The 24,338-nt window shown below is 46.0% G+C and overlaps 2 protein-coding genes across 4 annotated transcripts in view; both read right to left on the reverse strand.

Moving 5' to 3' along the window:
- Window positions 1–3,685, reverse strand: part of LOC126502549 (pyrethroid hydrolase Ces2e-like) — an 8,056-nt gene extending 4,371 nt beyond the window's left edge. Inside the window, exons 1-5 of the mRNA XM_050143640.1 lie at window positions 3,501–3,685; window positions 2,702–2,906; window positions 1,249–1,390; window positions 462–595; window positions 123–381 (exon numbers count right to left, since the gene is read on the reverse strand). Of these exons, the coding sequence (XP_049999597.1) occupies window positions 123–381; window positions 462–595; window positions 1,249–1,390; window positions 2,702–2,906; window positions 3,501–3,576 (816 nt within the window). The 5' untranslated portion in view covers window positions 3,577–3,685. The remainder of the gene's footprint in view (window positions 1–122; window positions 382–461; window positions 596–1,248; window positions 1,391–2,701; window positions 2,907–3,500) is intronic.
- A 5,337-nt stretch (window positions 3,686–9,022) lies between these two features.
- Window positions 9,023–16,788, reverse strand: LOC126502548 (acylcarnitine hydrolase-like). 3 transcript variants are annotated; one of them, XM_050143637.1, is made up of 13 exons: window positions 16,603–16,788; window positions 15,789–15,999; window positions 14,568–14,709; window positions 13,805–13,938; window positions 13,465–13,723; window positions 12,602–12,700; window positions 12,242–12,382; window positions 12,039–12,119; window positions 11,261–11,405; window positions 10,766–10,903; window positions 10,319–10,388; window positions 9,668–9,872; window positions 9,023–9,431 (listed from the first exon to the last, which is right to left on the reverse strand). In XM_050143637.1, exons 1-12 carry the CDS (start codon window positions 16,676–16,678, stop codon window positions 9,686–9,688), a joined length of 1,683 nt encoding a protein of 560 aa, XP_049999594.1. In that variant the 5' UTR covers window positions 16,679–16,788; the 3' UTR covers window positions 9,023–9,431; window positions 9,668–9,685. The 3 variants fall into 3 exon arrangements, with proteins under 3 accessions (XP_049999594.1, XP_049999595.1, XP_049999596.1); XM_050143638.1 differs by having other exon boundaries at window positions 15,789–15,899; window positions 16,603–16,743; XM_050143639.1 differs by lacking the exon at window positions 14,568–14,709 and having other exon boundaries at window positions 15,789–15,899; window positions 16,603–16,743.
- Window positions 16,789–24,338: the final 7,550 nt, after the last annotated feature.

Here is a 24,338-nt window from a genome sequence, read left to right on the forward strand (position 1 = left end):
AGAAAGTACTGAGGGAAGTTACTTCCCATGGTCCTCATTCTCCCGACTGATGGCAGCAGCAGAGTCCTAGAGAGTGAGCGCTAAGACAGCAGGTCAGGGCTGGAGGAATAGAGTGCACTCACTCCATAAACCACCTCAGAGGAACTGGAGATGAGGCCAGGCAACACGGCTACTCCACTCTCCATGATGGCTCTGTGGAAGAGTCCTTTGGACAGGGGGGACACAACCTGTGAAGACACACTTGCACCACCTGCTGACTCGCCAAAGATGGTGACAAGGTCAGGGTTGCCTCCAAAGTGGGCGATGTTCTGCTGGACCCAGCGCAGGGCGGCCACTTGGTCCAGGTAGCCCCAGTTGCCTCTGGCGTGCAGGTCTCCAGTGCTGAGAAATGGAAGGGACACGGATCAAAGGGCTGTCCAGGTTCTTCTGAGCTGCCATTGCCCAGCCCAGCCCAGGCTCACCTGAAGAAGCCCAGGACACCCAGGCGGTACTGGATAGTGACCACCACCACATCCTCAGTGGCTGCCAGTATGGACCCATCATACATGGAGGCCATTCCTACAACCAGAGCACCACCATGGATCCACACCATCACCTGGAGAAGTCAAGAGAGATGTCAGGAGGTTCTTTCAGGCACAAGTTCAAGAGGGACTGTGTCCCAGATTAGTGTCTCCTTTATATCTGTGCAGCTAAACACACACAGGACTCCTCAGCATCTTAGATCCAGGCCACAGGTGAGGAACAGAGTCTCATCAGTGTATTTCCAAGCCCCACTGTTGCACCAGGAATCTCAGTTTGGATTAATGGATTTAAGTCCAGAGTGATGTCCCTATCACTCCCAGACTCCTCAAAAATGTGGAGAAGGGCGTGTCCATAGGAGTTTTCCTAATTATGAATCAAAAGCATCACCAAATCTCATTGGCACAACCAATATCCCAAACTTGGAAATTTGGCTTATCTCAATGTTCATCCTTGGATTCCTGCCTGGGCTCTAAGGCTCAAGTTTGTTGAGAATGTCCTGAGTGAGCCCATGGCGCACAACCCTGACCTCTCAGAGTTCCAGTGCTCAGTGTCCTATATCCAGGGGTTAGCTGCCCACCATGACTGAGAAGGCTGTCGTGGACACATTAGGAAAAGACTTTTCATTAGGGTCTACACCGCAGTGGAACTCAGTTGATTTTATGCCTTCTAATCCTCCTGAGAGAGAAATCGCCACCCCCACCCAGTTGACCGTGGCCCAACTCTCACAGGCAGGTTAGAGCCCTCACGGGCATGCGCTGGTGTGTAGATGTTGAGATACAGGCAGTCCTCGGACATAGAGATGGGAGGCATGAGGTGTTTTCTCATCTTCAGACCCTCTGAATTCATCATATCATCATTTTGTGGACACCTGGTGACAATGACAGACAGTTATTACAAGAGATGTCTGATAGTCAAAAATGGGTTTATGTATGGTTTTTCTCTCAGAGACTTTTGGCCACTTTTCTTCAAGATGTTCCCCTAAAGCATGAGTACACTCTCAAGCCCTTCCCTACCAAGGTAAAGGCTACAGGCTCAGTGAAATGAACCAGGTTTCCAGAGACACCTGCACTTGGGTGAGGGCGTATATGTTATTCTTTCTGAGCCTAGTATCTAGAGAACTCCAGGAGGCTCAGTGAGAATAATTTCCTGTACACAGCGAAAAACCACTTCTCTTTGTACTCCATAATTCCTGTTGAGGTGCTTAGTTTTGATTTCTCACTCGAAGCAACAGAGCATCACCTGGGGGATTTAGACTCAATGAAGGATTGTCTAGATCAGGGAAGCCTATGGGGATTTTCTTGGTTCTGTGAGTAGAGGTAGGACTGTTCCCAACCCTGAGTGGCGCCATTCTCTAGGAAGGAGCAGAGGAGGCAACCGACCCCTAACAGATATGGATGCGTTCTTTGATCTCTGATGTTAAAGAGGTGATGTTCCAGTCCTATAAGTTCCCCTTGCAATGGATGGTCATGTGGAACTGTGACCCATAAAAAACTGTTTCTGCCTACAGTTGACTTTATGAGGTATGTTACCCCAGCAACAAGAAACAGAGTGAAGATACCTGGATAATGTGGTGCTCTGCCTACACAGCTCCTATGGAGTCAGTGAACAACAATGTCCCAAACAGTAGTGGGGTGGTTTTCACCCCACATCCAGAAACATAGGGTAATTTGCATTCACATGTAGTTTCCAGAGGAAGCTTTTAGACATTTTTTTAAACAATGGCACTTGGCTCTATGGATTGTCCCAGTGAGTGCTGAGGATGGAGTGGCTAAGGACACATCCCTGATGCCCTCCTGAGAGACTTACTTACAGTACTTGGCACTAGACCGTGGGCTTTGGCTGGTTAGTGTGCTTATATTGGCCCTTGTCCCTAGATCTCTTCCATGGTGGCAGACATCACTTGGCACAATCTGAATCTTGGAACCTTTTTTTTTTTAATCTCTTTGTCACTGCAAAACTGAGAGACAACTCCTTACAGGAACCGGACTATGACCCAGGAGATTGGCAAAGTTGCTTTGTTAGAATCCTCAGTCATGCATCTAAAAATGCATGACAGACTACATATCCCAGACAGAAAACTTCTGTGGGGTTGGGATGAAGGAAGCCCCTCATTCTGGCCCAGAACTCAGAGCACATTCTCACCCCAGAGGCTGAAAGTCCTCTGACCCCCAGAACTTACATGGCTGGATAGGAGGTCCCATCTCTCACACCACTCCAAGGTTCAGGGGCTTCAGGGGGTGCAAAACGCAATGGTCCTACAGGTGGCTTGGCAAAGGGGATTCCCAGGAATCTGTGGACACCAACTTCAGTGTTTTCCACCTTTACGAGGCTTCCTCTAACCTGGCCTGTGTGTGTGTTCCTGATGGGGCTGGCTGAGTCCTGGCCTGGGAGAGATGACATCAGGGTTAGTCCTACTCAGGCAGCTGCCACCAAACTGTTGTTTCCCACCTCATTTTCTCTAGGGTCCATGGGGAAGGGAATCTGGGGTGCCTGGGATTAGCTATGAGATGTGGGGATAGGAGTTTCTTTATCATCCCGATGTCCAGGAACATAGCTCATGCTCATTTGAGTGGTGGCTGTGCAAGCGTGTGACCAACAAGGAGACATCCTCAGAGCCGCTTGGCAGCATGGATGTATTACTTTCGTGATCATCCAGAGTTCTGTAGCAGCTACACACACGCACGGAGGAAGGAAATGTCCCCTTGGTTCTTTCCCCTAATCTGCAGGTCCAGTACTGCTCAGACCTCCTTATCCTGGATGGCTTTTGTAGTAAGATATCTCTAGCCACTGGGTGCTGCAGGGCTCGTTGTGTGGCTTTTGGTGTGGGTACTGGGAGGTCCATAATTCCCACCCTTTTATCTGCCATCTATACCAACTGCTCCCTTGTTGGTTCCTTCCCTCCTGTAAGACAAGCTGCCCACTCTGCAGATCTGGGCGGCCCTGACCCTGGTCCTCAGTGCTCACTGAAAGAGTCTCACCTTGTACATGCAGGAAGAGAAGCAGGAGCCCACAGGTCACAGCCTTCAGCCATCTAGGAAATCTTTGCAGTTTCATGGTCGGCTCCTAGCCTGAGTCCGTGTTGCTGTGTGTCATGGACAGAAAAGAGAATGTGTGGGCCTTGCGCAGGCAGAACGTTGGACCTACAATAAAGTAACAGAAACTCAGCAGGGTGGGGCAAAGTCCTTATTGTCAAAGAGGTGAAGGCCGGCGGCAGGCCAAGCAATCTTTGTTCTTGCTCTTTGGCCTCCTAGAAAGAGATATCATGGCATCTAAAGCAATTCTGTGAAATCAGGAATCCTGTATGAAAACTTAAATGAACTCAAACCGTGACGGCTGTCCTTGTTCTCAGTGCTCAGATGTCAGGGGACAAAAAGAGGAGAAGCCATTGTAGAAAGAACAGCGGTCATCTGAGTAGGTAAATCCTGAAGATACCCCAGATGGAGAGGAATCAGAATGTGACCATCCCTGAGATCTTAGGATCCACAAACCCTCTGTACAGGTCGTGGCTGCTTGACGGATGCATTGCAACTCTGGCACTTGTCAGTCAGATCCCCATTCACTCCGCCTCTGTAATCTGTTTCCTCTTTAAGCAAACTCCTGCTGAAATCGACTTCCTAGTTCTTTATCTACTTGTAAAACACTTTCAATTTTTCCTGTTTCTTTATTGTGTATGTGCGTGTGTGTGTGTGTGTGAGAGAGAGAGAGAGAGAGAGAGAGAGAGAGAGAGAGAGAGAGAGAGAGAGAGAGAGAATATCAGGGCATGTCTGTGGAAAACTGCCAGTGAGATCACTCCTGTCACTAGGTGGGTATGGGGATCCAGCTCATGTCCTCTGGCCTTCTAGAAAGTTCCTCTATCCATTGAGTCCTCACTTCCTGGCCTCTACTTAACAAACACTTAATGGGTCCCTGCTCATCCCAACACTGGGGACAGCCTGGGCTCTCAAAGTGTCCAATCAAGCTGAAGATACAAGTCTGTATCAGGATTTAATAATCACGAAGATCCTGGCAGGACACATCGAAGAGTACAGGATTAGGATCATACAAAGCTGATGTTTTGGAGGAAGTGATAAAGGATCAATGTCAGCCTGCAGGGCCATCTGAGAATTTACCTTCACTCTGTCTTTCCAGACATGATAATCTATGGATCCAGGGCTTAACACTGCTGAAATTCCTCCTTGGTGCTTGTCTGTTTCTCTGAGCAGGACAGCCATGTCTTTCCCTATCCAAGCTTGCTCACTGATTTAATGTAGCAACTCCGATGCAACTCTGTCCAGTCTGTGGTCCCAGCCCTTAATGGTGGGCTGCTCTCTCTACCCTCAATTGCTTGACTAAACATGATTGGTTGTTTGGCTGAGAGGCCTTCAGGGTCAAGGAATCAGCTTCTTCACGTGTTCTGCTCCTTCCCTGGACTCTTGGATAGACATGGCATGGGATCTGAAGTCCTTCTGGAATGCCAAGATCCCTGTCCTTGAACATGGAGTCATCATGACCCCTGACCCTTTTACTCACCAACCCAATGTGGTATGGGAGTGAAGGATCAAGGAGCAGAAAGCTGTAACAGGAGAAGCCACGGGGCTTCTGTGAGTAGGAACACACTCAAGGATTTCTCAGATGGAGAGAAGTGAGAGGGCAGGAGCTCTAAGTGTGACCTCATCCTCATGAAACCTCTATGTTGTCAAGACTCATAGAACAGTGAGTCCATCCTCAGGGTCCCTCTTCAATATGGTGATCTTGAGTTCTGCAGATGCTCTCCCTGTTGAGGTCTTAGCAGTTTCTTTGAAAGACGCTGAAATCCTGGTTGGCTCTTCTGCCTCCACCTCCATAATGTGGGTACTCACATCATCGCCAGCTCCTGCTGATATCAACTTCTAGCCATTTATTTAGCCACTTGACAAATGTTTTACTGGGTATTCATTTCCCACATTCACTCATGTATTGTGCGCATATATGTATGTATCCATGTGTCCGCTCAAATCCATCACGTACATGTCAGAAGAAAATTTATAGTAGTCAGTTCTCTCTTTCCACTATAGGGGTCCAGGGACAAAACTTAGGTTGTTATCCTTGGCAGCAAGCTCCGTAAGTGGCTAAGCCACTGGCCAGCCCTCACCTGACATTTGGTGGGGTGTCCAAGCATACAAGTCCAGAAGGAGGGGGTCTCAGAATCACAAGAACACTAGCAAGCTGCAGCATCCTGGAGTTCACACCTAGCTACACCTGACTATCTGGGGGATGGTGTGGGAGCCAACTTTGAATAGTTTTTGTTTTTAAATATTTATTTTTTTAAAAACCATCTTTTCTAATTTTACATGCGAATCCCAGTTCCCAATCCCTCCCCTTTTCCTGCTCCTCCCTCCACCTTCCCTGCCCTCAAGCCCCCATTCACTCCTCAGAGGGTAAGGCTTCCATTCCCATGGGGAGTCGACAAAGTCTAAGCACATCATCTTGAGGCAGGACCAAGACCCTTCTCCCTATATCTAGGCTGAGTAAGGTACCCCTCCAAGGAGAATGGGCTTCAAAAAGCAATATCATACACTAGGCATAAATACTGGTCTTACTGCCAGTGGCCCCACAAACTGCCCCAGCTACACAACTGTCACCCCCCTTCAGAGGGCCCAGTTTGGACCTATGCAGGTCCCTCTGCTGTCATCTCGGAGTCAGTGAATTCCTACTAGCTCAGATAAGGTGTTTCTGTGTGTATCCCCACTATGATCTTTTTTTTTTTTTTGGACTTTTTGAGACAGGGTTTCTCCGTAGTTTTTGGTTCCTATCCTAGAACTAGCTCTTGTAGACCAGGCTGGCCTCGAACTCACAGAGATCCGCCTGCCTCTGCCTCCCGCGTGCTGGGATTAAAGGCGTGTGCCACCACCAGCCGGCTCCCCACTATGATCTTGACCCCTTTGCTCATATTAATGCTCCTCCCTCTCTTCAAGTGGACTCTGGGAGCTCAGCCCAGTTCTAGTTGTGGACCTCTGCATCTGTTTCCATCAGTTGCTGGATGAAGTTTTTATGATGACAATTAAGGTACTTGTCAGTCTGATTACAGGGGAAGGCCAGTTCAGGCACCCTCTCCACTATTGCTTAGGGTCCTAGCTGGGATCATCCTTGTGGATTCCTGGCTATGCACAAGTTTGCATTCCCACCAGCAATGGATGAGTGTTCCCCCTATTCCACATCCTCCCCATCATAAGCCATCATTGGTATTTTTGATTTTAGCCAATCCGACAGGTGTAAGATGGTATCTGAAAGTTGTTTTGATTTGTATTTCCTGATATGTAAGGAAGTTGAAAATTTCGGTAAGTATCTTTTGACCATTTGAAATACTTCTGTTGAGAATTCTCTGTTTAGTTCAGTACCCAATTTTTTAATTGGATTATTTAGAATTTTAATGTCTAGTTTCTTGAGTTCTTTATATATTTTGGAGATCAGACCTTTGTCTGATGTGGGGTTGGTGAAGATCTTTTTCCATTCAGTGGGTTGCCTTTTTGTCTTATTGACAGTGTCTTTTGCTTTACAGAAGCTTCTCAGTTTCAGACCATCCCATTTATTCATTGTTGCTCTTATTGTCTGGGCTACTGGGGTTATACTTAGGATGTGGTCTCCTGTGCCCATGCATTGAAGGCTACTTCCCACTTTCTCCTCTACCAGGTTCAGTGTGGTCAGATTTATGTTGAAGTCTTTAACCCATTTGGACTTGAGTTTTGTGCATGGTGATAGATATGGATCTATTTTCATTCTTCTACAGGTTGACATCCAGTTATGCCAGTACCATTTGTTGAAGATGCTTTCTTTTTTTTCCCTATTGTATAATTTTGGCTTTTTGTCAAAAATCGGGTGTTCATAGTTTTGGATTAATATCTGGGTCTTCAATTCAATTCCTTTGGTCAGTGTCTCTGTTTTAATGCCAATCCCAAGCTGTTTTCATTACTGTAACTCTGTAATAGAGCTTGATGTCAGGGATGGTAATGCCTCCGGAAGTTCCTTTATTGTATAGGATTGTTTTGGCTATCCTGGGTTTTTTTGTTTTTCCATATAAAGTTGATTACTGTTCTCTCAAGGTCTGTGAAGAATTGTGTTGTAATTTTGATGGGGATTGCATTGAATCTATAGATTGCTTTTGGTAGGATTGCCATTTTTACTATGTTGATCCTCCCAATCCAAGAGCATGGAAGATCTTCCCATTTTCTGGTATCTTCTTTAATTTCTTTCTTCAAAGACTTAAAGTTCTTGTCAAATAGGTCTTTCAGTTCCTTGGTTAGTGTTACCCCAAGATACTTTATGCTGTTTGTGGCTATTGTGAAAGGTAATGTTTCTCATATTTCCCTCTCTGCTTCTTTATCCTTTGTTTATAGGAGGGCTACTGATTTTTTTGAGTTGATCTTGTATCCTGCCACATCACTAAAGGTGTTTATCAACTGTAGGAGTTCTCTGGTAGAGTTTTTGGGGTCACACTATCGTATCATCTACAAATAACGAAGGTTTTATTTCTTCTTTCCAATTTGAATTCCATTGATCTCCTTACGTTGTCTTATTGCTATTACTAGAACTTCAAGCACTATGTTGAAGAGATATGAAGAGAGTGGACAGCCTTGTCTTATTCCTGATTTTAATGGAATTTCCTTAAGTTTCTCTCCATTTAATTTGATGTTAGCTGTTGGCTTGCTGTATATTGCTTTATTATATTTATATATGATCCTTGTATCCATAATCTCTCCAAGACCTTTATCATGAAGGGGTGTTGCATTTTGTCAAATGCTTTTTCAGCGTCTAAATGAAATGATCATATGTTTTTTTCTTTCAGTTTATTTATATGATGGATTGCATTGATAGATTTTCATATGTTGAACCAGCCCTGCATCTTTGGGATGAAGCCTACTTGATTGTAATGAATGATTTTTTTGATCCAAACTAGTCCAAAGGCAGAGAGAGAATACCCAAATTAACAAAATCAGACACTGAGGAAATTCAGTGTTACCATGTTGCTTTTTAGGATGTTGGAGGAATTCTTGCATTGGTGCTTCCCCATCTCATCCTTCAAATGAGGCCAGCAGTGTCTTGGTGTCTTGGTCCAATATTTGCTGTGGCTGTCTTTGTCCTTGGGAGTTTTTTTGGTCTACCCTCCCGTAGGTTCCCTCAGCACTGGAGCAGGCTGTGTTGCATGATTCCAAGGACCTCACAGGTGAAAAGGCAGGCTTGGGTGCAGGGTGGGTTGGAGGAAAGCCCAACAGCAGGAACACTCCCTGCTGGCTGACCAGAAAAGCCAGGGATCGTGAGAACTACTAATTATCCCATCTAACAGTGAAAACACAAGGTATATCATCTTTGAGTCAGAGAGCTAGTCATCACAATACAGTAAACCTGTGGTCTCCAAAAGTATGAACCTGATGAAAGAGGGCAGGTGATTTTGACACACCTCACCCATGTGTGTTGCTGGATCCTAATATCTTCCTTGGGGGAGGGGGTGGAAAGGTGTGATATCAATGAACACAGACACAGGGAGTCAGGTAGAAGGCTCACAGCAGACTCATTTATTTAAAAACAGGGAACAATGTAAATACCTTGCCAGCACTCAGGTGTTCTGAGCCACTGACAGTTGACATCTCATGCTCTCATTGGCTAGGCACGGTCAGAGGACCTCTGACAGCGCCTGTTGCTAGGCACTCAGGAAACACCACTTAGTAGCTCCTTATGGGCTAGACACAGACAGGACCTTAGGCAACTCCACGCAGACTCCAGATTGGCTCCTTTTGGCCTTATAGGCCTTAACTTCCTATACATATGATATGGGTTCTCCTAAGAATCCATATTAACATTTTCCAACATTTCTGCTTCACTTAAAGACTGGTTTGGTCTTAGAGAACAGGACAGCGAGGATGAGAGCTTAAGGAAGACCAGAAGGGGCCTCGTCCCTGTGGAGTATGAAAAGAAATGGGTACTTTGGAGCTCACACATCCACATTGTTATGGAGCATTCATTGAGTGGGCCCAACTAAAGATGACCCAACTGGATAGAGTCACATTCAGAAGATTCATGATAAATGTAGAAGAACAGACTAGTGCAGAGGTTATGTGTTAGGATCAACCCAGGTTCCTCAAGACATTTTGGGAACCTCAAGGTGACCCCATCAGCAGGCAACCCCACATACCATTCTTCACACAGGGTGCTAGAGCTCTGTATGCTTGTCCCGGGCCCCCTGTAGCTCCTGGATCTTCTGGGGCAGAGTCTGGGTCCAGAACTGCAGCCTTCTGGCCTTCAGGGCTCGGCCCACAGCAGGCTGGATGTCCAGCTGCAGGTACTGCTCGTCATCGTCCATCATGGGCCAGTAGGGTAGACCCTCGCTGTTGGGGTTCCTGTGGATATGCCCAGCCAGCATGGAAGAGTGAGGTTACTCTGATTCAAAGACTGATCCCCTGATTTGGGTCAGGGCAGTGGAACAATCAGGCCAATGATTAAGGGGTCTGATGTTGCATGTTCCCTGATAAAGGGATAGGCCCCTTTATAAGGAAACAAACGAGTTTCTGCTCCACATGAGGAAAGAGAACCTGAACTATTTTATGTTTCTCTCTAAGAGACATGATCTAAAGAACAATTCCATAGCACTATGGCCTACCCAGCCAGGGCACTGTGAGATGACCAGTGTCGGATAGCTACAAAGAATTCATATAAACATGCCAATGGGTAAAGAAAACTCTATCATGTGATGACAGAGCCATGCATGCTGAAAAGATCACCACCTAAAAGGGAGTCCTAGAGAGGGTCCCACACCCGGAAGGTTGAGAGAGAGGCATGTTCTCACCCATGTCTTGCAAAGTTGGCCCAGTACTTCATCATCCTCATGTTCAGAAGCTCTTCCTCAGTGAGGTCTCCTGGAGTCACGAGGAAAAAAATGTTGAAGTCCATGACACCTCACACATCTGCCAGCTCACACTTCACACCCCCAATTCCAGCTGCTGTCTGACCACAAACTATTGGCTTTGCTACCTCCATTCTTCACCATACAGCATCCCCATCCATGCGTATCTCTAATGGAATTCCTGCCCTAATGTGCTATCCTCTCCATCACAGGCAGGACTGGGACGTGTCAAGATTCTAATCCTGATTAATTCTTTAGGCTATGATATGGTACACACATGATTTTATTCTCTCCCAGAGCCTAGGTTTCCTCAAAAGGACTGAGAGCTCAGTAAACCCCAGGGAATCATCTGTGACCTCATTTACTTCAAGAAAAATAAAGAAGACTCACGTTTCATGCCAGAGAAGAAGGCCCCAAAGACATAAAACACCTCATCACCATGGTCAGCTTTCACGTGGGGTGGCCTGACATCCTTTACAAAGCTGGGCTGATGTTGGAACTCATAGAAGTAGACAGGGGCATGGGAACCTAGAGGTGGGTACAAAAGGTGACTTAGTAGCCCCTTACCTTGAGCTCTTCTAATACATATTTTCTGATAATATACTGTAATATAAAGTTACCCGGAATCATAAATGTTAAAGGGGAGAGAAAGTTCTAGGCTGGAGCTCTAGCTGTGGAAAAAAATTATGGCAAAACAGTGCTCATGGCCTTCCTAACTGGATGTTTATGTCAAGTCAATAGATTATCAGCAACTCATTTTCTCCTCTGTACCCAGAGGTCACTCTCTTTAATAGACATGAGACCTGGATATTACATATCCACAGTGGTCACCCATGATTCACATCTCTGAACTGCTCCCCTAAGCCTTGTTACAGATGTACTCACGTTGAAAATGTGCTACTTGGAGTGCAGGGACAACAAACATGAAGTCTGCCATCATCTCTCTGAACTGTATTTGGAGGGTCTGTGGGTCCTCAGTGTCCCCCATGTACTCCTCCATTATCAGGTCGCTACATTCAAGAGGCAGCATCTACAACAAGAAGAGCCGGGAAGATGAGGTTAGTTAGCCATGTTGTAGCTTAGGAAGGAGCAGCCGTTGTATGGGGAGAATGGGGCCTGGGATGAGGTAGGCTATAAAGTAAAAAGCTTCATGTTCTAAGGTCACCACACTACAGTATACACGTGTATACACATGTATATACAGTATACACGTGTATACTGTAGTGGTTTGAGAGCAATTATCCCCACAGGTAGTGGCACTATTAGGAGGCATGGCTTTGTTGGAGCAGGTATGGCCTTGTTTAGAGAAAGTGTGTCACTGTGGGAGTAGGCTTTGAGGTCTCATATATGATTCAGTCTCACCCAGTGGTTCAGATCATTTCCTGTTGCCTGGGATTCAAGATGTAGGAATCTCTGTTCCTTTTATAGCATCATGTCTGCTTGCACACTGCTATGTCACATATGAAGATAGTGGACTAAACTTCAATAACTGTGACCTCCCCCCAAAATAAAATGTTTTCCTTTATAAGAGTTTGTATGGTCACGGTGTCTCTTCACAATAGGAACCCAAACTATAACCCTAAGATCTACACTGACCTTTGTTAATAGGAATCTCTCGAATATGAGGCACCTCTCTATTTGGACAGGGCCAGAGGTATCTCACCATTTGTGCTGCTGTATTCTTCAGAACAGCCTGCAGGTTCTCTCTTGTTATTTTCTTTATTGTCTTAGCAGAGCCCATGACCTGGGAGGCAGAAGAGACTGATAAGTGTGAGATCTGATGGGCTTAGATTAAAGGATTAAAGATGTATTGAATTCCCACTGCTTAGCATTGCAGGCTCCCAAAGGATTGGAACTGAGACTCACCATGGGGATGATCAAACCATACTCATCATTGTTGACACCAATGATGCTGGGGACAGGGTGAAAACCCACAGAAGCCAACAACTCTCGGGGATGCCTGGGTAGAAATACCCCATCTACCACGGCAGGGATCATCTTGAAGACCTGAAAGGCATTAAAATCAGTGCTGAATGTCAATGAAATACATATGCTGATTCACTGAGTTACCTCCACTGTTTTCTCATTTCTCACTAGTTTCAGGGTACTCTGTTCACTCTGGAAGAGAATCTACATTTAGAACAGTATATCTTGGTGTCATATTGTACACAGAAGTAAAAAAAAAAAAGAGTGACCAGATCCTTCCAGACACACGATTATACAAACCTTAAAAATGACCAGAATCTCTGCTTCACTCTTGCCTCTCAGACAGTGCACCAGACCCTCTGAGTCCATGGTCTCACATCCAGACAGATTTGCCACTGTCTGTAATAAGCAGGGAAAGAGCTTTCTCAATTCCAACTAGATGTGATTGCACCTAATCCTCACGCTTACTGTGTGTTGTGTGTTGATTGGAATAAGTCTAAGTTCATTCCCTTTGTCAAAGGTGACAGGTACTAAGCAGTCCCCTTCCAGCCTGCATACTTGTTCTTTTTGTTTAGAGTAGTTTGATTTTTCCACCCATCTGTCTGTGTTCTGTGTAGAAGAGATGAATAAATGTGTCACCATTTGTATGCGAATGTTAGAGGAGAAAGTTCCCTTTCTTTAAGGACACCCACACCCCTTATTTCAGAGAGGATATGTTCTTCTTCTGCTCCTCCTACACTCGCTGAGCTGCTATGTGAACATCCATGGATTCCCTTGTCTCTGGTTCCCACCCAACCACAGGAATATTGGAATTACAAACAAACATTACTAGGCCCAGCCTTTTGTGAGTTATGGGAATCTGAACTGAGGTACTCGGGCTTGTTCTCCAAGCACTTAAAAATAACCTCTAAACCATCTCCCAAGTGCATGTTTATTTTGCCCATGAAGGAAGCTGCTAGGAGCAGGTTGCTGGTCAGATAACACACGCACCCTGTATGAAGTAGATGTGAGTAGATGCTAACCCCTGAGTTTCTGAGAAATTACTGGAAAGAAACTGTTTCCCAGGCCCTTATTTCCCCCTCCCCCACTGAACAGGATAATAGAGTTCCAGAAGATGAAGGCTGATGGGGCAGACTCTGTCTATGATGGCTGAGGGCACTCACAGTGTAGACCCCCTCGTGGGTTTCAGAAATAAGGTCAGGCAGCAGGGCCACTCCACTCTGCATGATGGCTCTGTGGAAGAGTCCTTTGGACATGGGGGACACAACAAGTGAAGACACACTTGTGCCACCTGCTGACTCGCCAAAGATGGTGACAAGGTCAGGGTTGCCTCCAAAGTGGGCGATGTTCTGCTGGACCCAGCGCAGGGCGGCCACTTGGTCCAGGTAGCCCCAGTTGCCTCTGGCGTGCTGGTCTCCAGTGCTGAGAAGTGGAAGGACATGGATCAAAGGGCGCTGTCCAGGTTCTTCTCAGCTGCCATTGTCCACCCCAGCCCAGGCTCACCTGAAGAAGCCCAGGACACCCAGGCGGTACTGGATAGTGACCACCACCACATCCTCAGTGACTGCCAGAATGGACCCATCATACATGGAAGCCATTCCTACAACCAGACCACCACCATGAATCCACACCATCACCTGGAGAAGTCAAAAGAGATGCCAGGAAGCTGTTAGGCAGTCCAAGCTCTGCAGGATTACTTAAGAGTATCAACTTCTGTGCAGCTACACAAATACATGCAAATCCTCAGGGCCTCGGTCATAGACAGGGTCCTCAAGTAGCCCCATTAGGATGTTTCTAATCCCCATTACCACCATGTATTTCACTTTAAAGGAATGGCTCTATGTATATAGCAATGTAATCATTATTCAGACTCCTAATAGTGGAGCAAAGAGTGGCGACTCCATGGATATCTCTCCAGATTTAAACTGGAAAGGATCGTCAACTCTCATTGGCAGACCAGATAATACAAAAGTAGAAATGGGTGACCTCAATGAAGAGGTCAGTGGTTGTACAGGGCTCAGGCTGCAGAATGAATCCTCTCGCTCTTTTATAAAAGAGATAGAGCCTTTGTTCAGTGCTCTAGTGCCCTGTGTCCCATATCTAGGTTCCAGCTTCTTAGTGTGGCTGAGAAGATCTCCTTTGGCCCAAATAGGACAGGGCTTTTCTAAGAGTTCACTCTGCAGTGGAGCTCAGGTTGTTTTTGTCCCTTCTAATCATCTTGGAAAACGTGCCCTCTCCCAAGCTGACCATGTCTGGACACACTCACAGGCAGGTTAGAGCCCTCATGGGCATGAGCTGGTGTGTAAATGTTGAGATACAGACAGTCCTCAGACATAGAGATGGGAGGCAGGGTCAGCTTTATATCATTCAGGCCCTCTGAATTCATCATTTCAAGGTTTTGGAGACACCTGATGGAAATAGCAGTCAGATATTCCAAGAGACATATGGTGGTCGAAGGCAAATGTGAGCCTGGATCTTTTCTCGGCGGCTATCCCCCAAGATGTCCCGTTAACACATGTTATCTCTCTAAAGTCTCTTCCCACCAAGGTAATGGTCACAGGCTCCTTGAAAGAGAGGATGGAGTGAGATTGCAAGGGAGTACTCCGGTTGGGTAGGGCCCAGGTGTCATTTTTTCTGAGTCTGGGATATAGAGACTTCTAGGTGTCTTTATGGAATGACTTATGTGGTGACATTCACTGGAAAAAATGACCTGAGCATTAGCATGCATGCAAGCGTTTTCTACTCTCTGGTCCTGATCATGGATAGGATGTGATCAGCCCCTTCAATTTGCCTTCACTGTGAATTCCTGCGTGTGATGGACCGTTAATAGTAACTTTCTCTCCTATGTTGCTTTTGTTGCTAATTTATTGCAGGAACAGAAAACAAACTTAGATTGCAATGTTGGAGTTTTGTACTCCACAGGTGCTAGAGGAATCAGGGGACAATACTGCCCTAAAGGGCAGTGAGAAAACCTTCATCCCATGGACAGACTCTCAAGGAAGTCTTGTTCCTATGCTGTCTTCAGAGCGAATTAGTCACATATTCATGTTCCTTGCTCAGTGTTGTTTGGCCCCATAGGTTGTCACAGTGGCTGTGAGGGTGGAATTAGGAAGTACCCATCCTGCCGTACACCCCGGGACCTGAAGTGTATTCTACTGGATTCAGGGGTGTTCTCTGCTTAATAGATCACACAAATCACACCTAGAGAGCCCTCCCATTGTGGCAGAGCACACTGGGCTTAATTTGAATCTGTGAACAATTTTATTTTAGTTCTTCTCTATCGTACGTGCATGTAACTCACATGGGTGCCAAGCTCTGATGCAGGAGACTGGCAAGGTTGTTCTACTCAACCTCAGCACATGTGGTAGAAACATGCGTGGCAGACTCCCCACAGTGAGAGAAAACTGCTGTGGACTGAGATGGAGGAAAGACTTCAGCATGGCTCAGAGCTCAGAGCAACTGTTCACCCCACGGCCAGATGACTTACATGACTGGATGGGAGGTCCCATCTCTCACACCACTCCACGGTTCAGGGGCTTCAGGAGGTGCAAAACGCAGTGGTCCTACAGGTGGCTTGGCAAAGGGAATTCCCAGGAAGCTGTGGACACCGAGTTTGGCATCAGTGACTTGGACAAGGCTGCCTCGGACCTGGCCTGTGTGTGTGCTTCTGATGGGGCTGACTTCTGATGAGTCCTGACCTGGGTGGAGAGATGGCATCAGGGTTAGTTTTGTGTGATCAGCTACCAGCAGATTGTGGAAATTTTCATCTCACCGTTACCAGGGCACACAGGATCTGAACTGTGTAGTGAGTTTGGGCACGGGAGCTTCCCTATCCCTCAGGGCCTGGAATCTTTCCTATTACCCCTTTGAGGGTTGTCAGAACATTTTCCTGGCCGAAGGGGGTCACATGATCACAGACATTTGGGCTAATGTATTTGTGATGATTGCCATTCTTATCCAAAGGTCCTTAGTAGCTGCCGCCATAGCCATGTACTAAGGAGAAAATGCCTTGTGCTCCCTTTTCCTGGAATTGTCTAGATCTCTCCTGAGCTACTTATACTAAACTGTCTCCTCACTATGGAGTGATCTTGGACATCTCTGACGCTCTGTGTGCTAGTGGGCCCACAAAAATCTGTGGACTTTGACCAGAAGATTGGGAGGCCCAAGTTTCCCACACTTTTATATAGCATTTCCATCACCCGTCCTTCCCCACCTTTTCTCTCAGAAGTTCAGCCTCTGACATGCAGACTGTGGCAGCTCTGACTCTAATCATTTCCCATTACCACCTTAGTGAGCCTCACCCTGCACATGGAGGAGGAGGAGCAGGAGCCCAAAGACCGCAGCATTCAGCCAGCTATGAAGCTGGTTCAGTGACATGATCAGCTCTCAGGACTGAGTCGATGCTGTTGTGTAGGACGGCCACATTTGACGAACAGGAAGCAGAATCTGTGGGTCTTCTCCAGGCAGAAATTTAAACCCAAAGGGTGTAGGAGGGACCTTGGTGTGGTAGGGCAAAGTCCTTATTGTTGGAGAACTGATTAGTCAGAAGCAACAGGAGTCAATGTCCAGGAGGACGGGCAAAGTCACCTCTGCTGTTCCCATTTTCTCTCTGATCTCCTAGAAAGGCACAGTGTGGATTCTGAAGCTATTCTGGGACACTTGGAAACCTGTTCTTTCACAGGAACATGATAGAATGCTGTAACAGAAGAAGCCAGAGGTTTCTGTGAGTAGGAAAACACTCAAGTTGTCACAAGAGATAGGGGGCTTCTGTGAGTAGGGACACACTCAAGATGTCACAGGAGAGACAGAGGGCTTCTGTGAGTAGGGACACACTCAGGATGTCACAGGAGAGACAGAGGGCTTCTGTGAGTAGGTACACACTCAGGATGTCACAGGAGAGACAGAGGGCTTCTGTGAGTAGGTACACACTCAGGATGTCACAGGAGAGACAGAGGGCTTCTGTGAGTAGGTACACACTCAGGATGTCACAGGAGAGACAGAGGGCTTCTGTGAGTAGGTACACACTCAGGATGTCACAGGAGAGACAGAGGGCTTCTGTGAGTAGGTACACACTCAGGATGTCACAGGAGAGACAGAGGGCTTCTGTGAGTAGGTACACACTCAGGATGTCACAGGAGAGACAGAGGGCTTCTGTGAGTAGGTACACACTCAGGATGTCACAGGAGAGACAGAGGGCTTCTGTGAGTAGGTACACACTCAGGATGTCACAGGAGAGACAGAGGGCTTCTGTGAGTAGGTACACACTCAGGATGTCACAGGAGAGACAGAGGGCTTCTGTGAGTAGGTACACACTCAGGATGTCACAGGAGAGACAGAGGGCTTCTGTGAGTAGGTACACACTCAGGATGTCACAGGAGAGACAGAGGGCTTCTGTGAGTAGGGACACACTCAGGATGTCACAGGAGAGACAGAGGGCTTCTGTGAGTAGGTACACACTCAGGATGTCACAGGAGAGACAGAGGGCTCTGTGAGTAGAGACACACTCAGGATGTCACAGGAGAGACAGAGGGCTTCTGTGAGTAGGTACACACTCAGGATGTCACAGGAGAGACAGAGGGCTCTGTGAGTAGGGACACACTCAGGATGTCACAGGAGAGACAGGCAGATGCAGGAGCTCTGATTGTGAATGACAGAAGGAATGTTTCCCCTGGCAAAAGTGGTGAACAAAGGGGATAATTTGGTCAGAGGCAGAGGGCTGTACAGGTTCCGGGGGTCTAAGCAACACAGAACACACCCTCTGAAATAACAGAGATAATGCTTTGGGAAAACAAAGGCATAGAAGACAATTTGGCATCATCAAGAAAGACAAAATACAAGACACTTTAAATTAATGGGTGTGAAAGGGTTAAGTACAACACTATCTAAGAGAGGTCTACGAGTTGAAATCAAATGAAAACCAACCACAGGGAACATAGAGAAGGGACGCTATTGTTCAGGAGATTTTGTGGAAAACAGGAAGACACTCCCACACATGGGGAAGCCATCAGTCAGGGTGCCAGGGACAGGGATGCATTCTGCTAGACAAGCCTGTGCATTCGTACCTCCCCCACCTCACACCCTTGACAGGCAGCAGAAGATCTTCACTCTCCCTACAGGCACTGATCTCTGACCCAGGAGACTGGCAAAGTTGTTCTGTTAGAAGCCTTAGTCATGTATATGAAAATGCACAACAGACTGGACATCCCAGACAGAAAACTTCTGTTAGGTTGAGATGAAGGAAGCCCCTCATTCTGGCTCAGAGCTCCTTACACTGGATGGCTTTTTTAGTATGGAGTGTCACAGACTGAGAGAGTTCAGAATGTGACCATTACAGGGATCTTAAGACGTACATGGACCCCTTAAGTCACATCCCCTGTCCACTCCACCTCCATAATTTGCTTTTGCTTTGGTTTTCCAGACCCCAATAATCTATGGAGGAGCTTCCTCCTTGGTGCTTTTCTGTTTTTCCTAGCATGACACAGCCATGTCTTTCTCTATTAAAGATTCCTGTTGTTGCCCAGTGGGGGCTCTAAGGCACTCTTGTCCAGTCTGTGGTTCCAGTTGTAACTGGCAGCTGATTTCCCTACATTCAGCACCTTGACCAAAGGCGCTGATTGGCTGTGGGGCTAAGAAGTCTTTAGTGCCTCCTTTCTCGGGAGGAAGGAATTGGCTTCTTCAGGTGTCCCAGGCTTCCTGTTACCTCATCTTGATACAAGATTTTCCAAGCTTAGCTGGTGTGCTGGTTTGAATGAGAATGGCCCTTTGAGACTCATATGTTTGAATGTTTGATTTCCAGTTGGAAGACTGTTTAGGAAAGATTAGGAGGTGTGGCCTTGTTGGGGGAGGTGTGTCCCTGGAGGTGGGGTTTGAGGTTTCAGAAGCCCACACTAGGTCCAGGCTAACTGTCTGCCTCCTGCTGGTGGATCAGGGTACAAACTCTCAGCCACTGTTCCAGCTCTGTCCCAGCTCTGTCCCTGCTGACATGCTGCCCACCAGGAAGGTGGCCCTGGAATCATCATCTGAAACTGTAAGGAAGCCCCAATGAAATGTTTTCTGTCACAGTTGTCGTGGTCATGGTGTCTCTCCACAGCAATAAGAGCAGTGACTCTGACAGCTGGGGGAGGGTGGAGCCTGTGTGCTTTGTTACTCTCTGCGCCTTCATCCAGACCCCGTGTTGGTATTTGCCAAGGCCACAGCAGGTGTGTGGAATGAAGACATTCAGGTGCATTTCATGGAAGAAACAAGTAGTGAGCCCAGGAGCAAGTGGGAGGGGGAGGATGAGGCTCAAACTCCATTAAAGCTCCTGCAATGAGACACCCGTTCACACCATTCTGTAACGTAAGGCTGAGGAGCCATAAGGACAAGTGGTCACAAAGATATGGGGCCACTGACGCCCTCATAAGTGTCTGGAGGAAATGCAAAATGATAAGTCATAGATGTCGGTTTGACACTTTCTTTTAAAATTAAACACGCATGTGTTATATGATTCAGCAATTGTGATCTCAGATCTTTAGCCTGATGGGTAGAAAACACTGATTTAAAAAAACCCTATGTTTGAGATGTTCATAAGAGCTTGATTAAAAGAAGTCAAAATCTGGTCACTCAGGTGTGCACCAGCTGGAGTATGGGTGGATAAATGTGTCCAGAGAAGCCCTTCTTGTTCTTCTGGAGTTGTCATCCCCCCCAAGCGCTCACCTCCATGGTACCTCACCTCATAGGGCATCATGTTTTGACACTGTAGAATTTGGCAGACATAAGCTTCAAATCAGCCTTGTGTTTCTGAGATGTCTTCCCTACCTGATCCACACAGATGAACATCTCTTGTGTCAACTGATGTGGATGAGGGCAGAGCAGCAGCACATACAGGCATCAGAGGCTTTTGCATCCATCTTCCCAGAGTCAAAAGCTCAGTTCTTGTCGTCTACATGGGATGCCTGGCTGCTAGGCTTCTCTGTGCATGACGCACACCGGGTCCACCGCTGACAGCTGGCACGGTTACAGAGGCAGACACAGCTTGATCAAGGAGCTGCTTCGACCCTGGCACAGCCATGATGTTTCATCCTCCAAGAGCAGCTTTCCATGAATGGCATTTAGTGGGATGGTGTCTTTCATTCTGAGGGTGGAAAAGCCCAGGGCTAGAAGGGATCACATTGTGACCGATATGTGAAAACCAAACACATGTGCACACATTTATCCTCCTTTTACATTTGTTTACTTTTATGAAGAAGAGCTGGTTTTCTCTTTTATTTCTTGGGTATCCAAGGAGTTAATCTGGGTGTGTGTCTGAGGGAGAGGTTACTCACAGGAGCATGGCTAACTCAACGACCACCCAGTCTGAGCGATGACTCAGGAGAGCTGCATCCATAGAGATCTATTGTGGTTTTCACACAGCTCAACAGATCAAAGCATCTCCTCTCCTTAGGAGTCCACTTCGTTCAGAGCTGTCATTTGAAAGGACAGATGTTTGCATGTTTGCAGCGCAGGGTTAAAGAGAGGCCCCCAAGGAGAGGACGCGACACCCTTGAGCATGGGTGTTGTCTTCTCAAGAGTGCTTCCCTTTTACAGTAGCCATACATTGGATTTTGGAGGCTTCTAGAGTTACATGCTAAGAAACTCTTCTCTATTGTTGAATGGGATCATGTGCACTGGAAAGAAGGCAATGAGGCATGTGGAACTGTAAACAAAGTTCACTGTCTTCTTTGTGAAGTTCGCAGAGCCTTGTAGCATTACACCTGGCAGAGGAATAAAGCTGAGCATGCTTAGGCCTGCATCACGATTAAAGCTCTCATAATACCCTAGTTTAAAACTATTTCTCAGGGGCTGGAGAGATGGCTCAGTGGTTAAGAGCATTGCCTGCTCTTCCAAAGGTCCTGAGTTCAATTCCTGGCAACCACATGGTGGCTCACAACCACCTGTAATGAGGTCTGGTGCCCTCTTCTGGCCTGCAGACATATACACAGACGGAATATTGTATACATAACAAATAAATAAATATAAAAAAACTATTTCTCTACAGAGGAACGTTGCCTCTATGTAAATAATCTTTACATCCAACGTTATTACTTATGTTGGAGTAATTTTTAATTTAAAAAATTTTTAATTTTACATACTACTCTCAGTTCCCCTCCTTCCCCTTCTTCGTCACCCTTCCTCCTCCATCCCACCCCAACCATTCCTCAGAGGAGGTAAGGCCTCCCATGGAGAGTCAATAAATGGTAGAGCTTTTGGGGTCACTTGTGTGAAGCATGATTAATAAAAGCTCAGAGACTGATATTGGGGTTCAACCTGAAGACCAGAAAAGTAAAACAGCCAGCCACTGGATCTTACCTCTACCTCAGTCTGAAATGATGACCCTGCCTCCAGGAATCTCAGAATGAGATTGTGTGTGAGAGCTGTCTCCTCCCGTTTTATATCCTCTAGACCTGGGATTTAAGGTGTGCACCTCTGGGATTAAAGGCATGCATCACCCGGTTTCTATGGCAAACTAGGTGGCTTCTGGGATTAAAGGTGTGTGTTACCATTACCTGGTCTGTAAGGCTGATGTGTGGGGCTATTTTACTCTCAAATCTTCAGGCAAGCTTTATTTATTAAAATACAATTGAAATGCTACTATACTTATGTAAACTATGATATCTTCTGCAAACAGCGAAAGTTTGACTTCTTCCTTTCCAATTTTATCCCCTTGATCTCCTTTTATTGTCTTATTGCTCTAGCTGGAACTTTCAGTACTATATTGAATAGGTATGGAGAGAGTGAACAGCCTTGTCTTAGATCTGATTTTAGTAGAATCACTTTGAAGTTCTCTCCATTTAGTTTGAAGTTGGTTGCCAGCTTGTTGTATATTGCCTTTATTGCGTTTAGGTATGTTCCTTGTATCCCTGATGTTCCCAAGACCTTTATCATGAAGGTCAGTTGGATTTTTGTCAAAGGCTTTTTCAGCATCTAATGAGATGACCATGTGAGTTTTGTTTCAGTTTATTTATGTGGTGGATTGCATTAATTGATTTTCCTCTGGTGTGCCATCCCTGCATCTGTGGGATGAAGCCTATTTGATCATGGTAGATGATTTTTGATGTCTTCCTGGATTCAGTTTGCCAGTATTTTATTGGGTATTTTTGCATCAGTGTTCATTAGGGAAATTAGTCTGTAATTCTCTTTCTTAGTTGCATCTTTGTGTGGTTTTTGTATCAGGATAACTGTAGCCTTGAAAAAAAGAGTTTGGCAATGTCCCTTCTGTTTCTATTGTGTGGAACAATTTGAGGAGTATTGGTATTATTGATCTTCTTTGAAATTCTGGTAGATTTTTGTCCTAAAAACATCTGGGTTTGGGCTTTTTAGGTTGTGAGACTTTTGATGACAGCTTCTATTTCCTTAGGGGTTATAGGTCTATTTAAATTGATATCTGGTGTTGATTTCATTTTGGTATATGGTACCTATCCAGAAAATTGTAGCCATTCTTGATACCAGCAATCCTGACCTCCACCCTAGAGTCACCGTGTTTATGATCCTCAGATTCACTGATCAAATGCTGGTTTTGTAGTGGAGAGTAGGGTGCAGAAATGTGTAACTGGAAATTCTGGCTTCTCCAAGGAGGTGTGTGTTGAGGATCCCTCAGATGGAGAAGGGGTGGGCATTTGAGTATTTGATTTAGGCATTGGAGCTTGGGATGCCTTGAATGTATGCAAAAGGGTTTGGCATTGTTGTCTTTTCCTTTCCATTTGATTCTACCAATTTTTACATTTGCTTCTTGATTTCCTCATCAGTCCGTACTATGTTGTTAATCCCAAGTGTGAATGTGTTCTATAGTTTCTCTTGCTGTGGATGTAAAGTTCTATTCTACTGTGTTCAATTAGATGTACTTATTCTGGTATTTCTTAAAACTTGCTTGGTGTCCTAATACACAATGTATTTTTCTGAGACAGGGTTTCTCAGTGTAGCCCTGGCTATCCTGAATCTTCATCTGTAGATCAGGCTAGCCTCCAACACATGGAGATCAACCTACCTCTGACTCCCTAGTGCTGGTATTAAAGACATTTGCCACCACCACCCAATCTTGAAATCTATTTTATAAAAATTTTGTGGACTTCCAAGAAGAACATGTAATTCGTAGTGTTTAATGGAGTGTTCTCTAGTGTTAACTCTACTAAATCTATGATGTCCCTAATATGGATGTTTCTCTGTTTTGTGTATCACTTCTTTAGTGCCCTTCCCCTACACATTTCTCCCCTATATCGTGACCAGCATGATGGCAACTCGTACTGAAAACACTTCCAGAGTCATTTATCCACCTGACAAACACTTTTAGGTCCCATTGGTTCCAACGCTTGGATACTATGGATGCTCAGAGTTAAGATAAAGCTGAGATACTGTGGCATGAACATGACTTTTGAATACCAGAGAACCCTGGCAGAATTCACAAAAGAGTACATGGCCAGGAGCTTCTACTCAGCTAAGCAGACTTCATAGAGAAAACTGGATGGGTATCTGATGCAAACAGCTAGCAGTACCACCTGAAAACCTGGTTTCATCTCCCCATCCCTTAGAAATCTAGAGTCCCCACAACCTGACACAGGAGGCCTTCCTCCTCTGTGTTTTTCCTAATGTTTCCACTGACCTGGTACAACCACGGCTGTGTCTGAGTACCCCAGTCAGCAAGGCATGATGTCAATCAGTGTCTCCCTTCAAATTGTCAGTGTTCCCAGTCCTGTCCTGGGCAGATGTTCTCTCTTCCCTTATCTTGCTGAGTGAAGGAACCACTGGCTTATGCCAGATGGACTGTATTAGTTCTTATAAGGTCAAAGACATGCACTAGACTTTTTGTGATACCTGAAAAGCCTGGTGTGTCTTTATCGTTGCAGCAGGAGTCCAATAATGAGCTCGGGCCCCAGTGGGAGAATCTGGCACCAGCCCTCCGGGAGGGTATCCTTCTCTGCCCATGGTGTCCAGAATGGACAATCAATGATCTTCACTGTGACGTCAAAGGTCATGCTGTCCTGGGGTTGGTCTTCCTTGCACTAAAGGATCTACAAAGGGGAGT

Source organism: Alexandromys fortis, unplaced genomic scaffold (genome assembly GCF_014885135.2).
Source record: "Alexandromys fortis isolate MF-2015 unplaced genomic scaffold, M_Fortis_MF-2015_v1.1 scaffold_1, whole genome shotgun sequence".
In the NCBI taxonomy this organism is placed as follows: Eukaryota; Metazoa; Chordata; class Mammalia; order Rodentia; family Cricetidae; genus Alexandromys; species Alexandromys fortis.

Excerpts from the sequence above, each read along its gene's own strand:
- LOC126502548 (XM_050143637.1), bottom strand. The coding sequence starts at position 16,678 with ATGTCACTGAACCAGCTTCATAGCTGGCTGAATGCTGCGGTCTTTGGG. Across the intron at positions 13,939-14,567 it reads ATGAGGGCTCTAACCTGCCT|GTGATGGTGTGGATTCATGG; the intron begins GTGAGTGTGTCC and ends TGACTTCTCCAG. Across the intron at positions 12,701-13,464 it reads CCCACGAGGGGGTCTACACT|ACAGTGGCAAATCTGTCTGG; the intron begins GTGAGTGCCCTC and ends TGCTTATTACAG.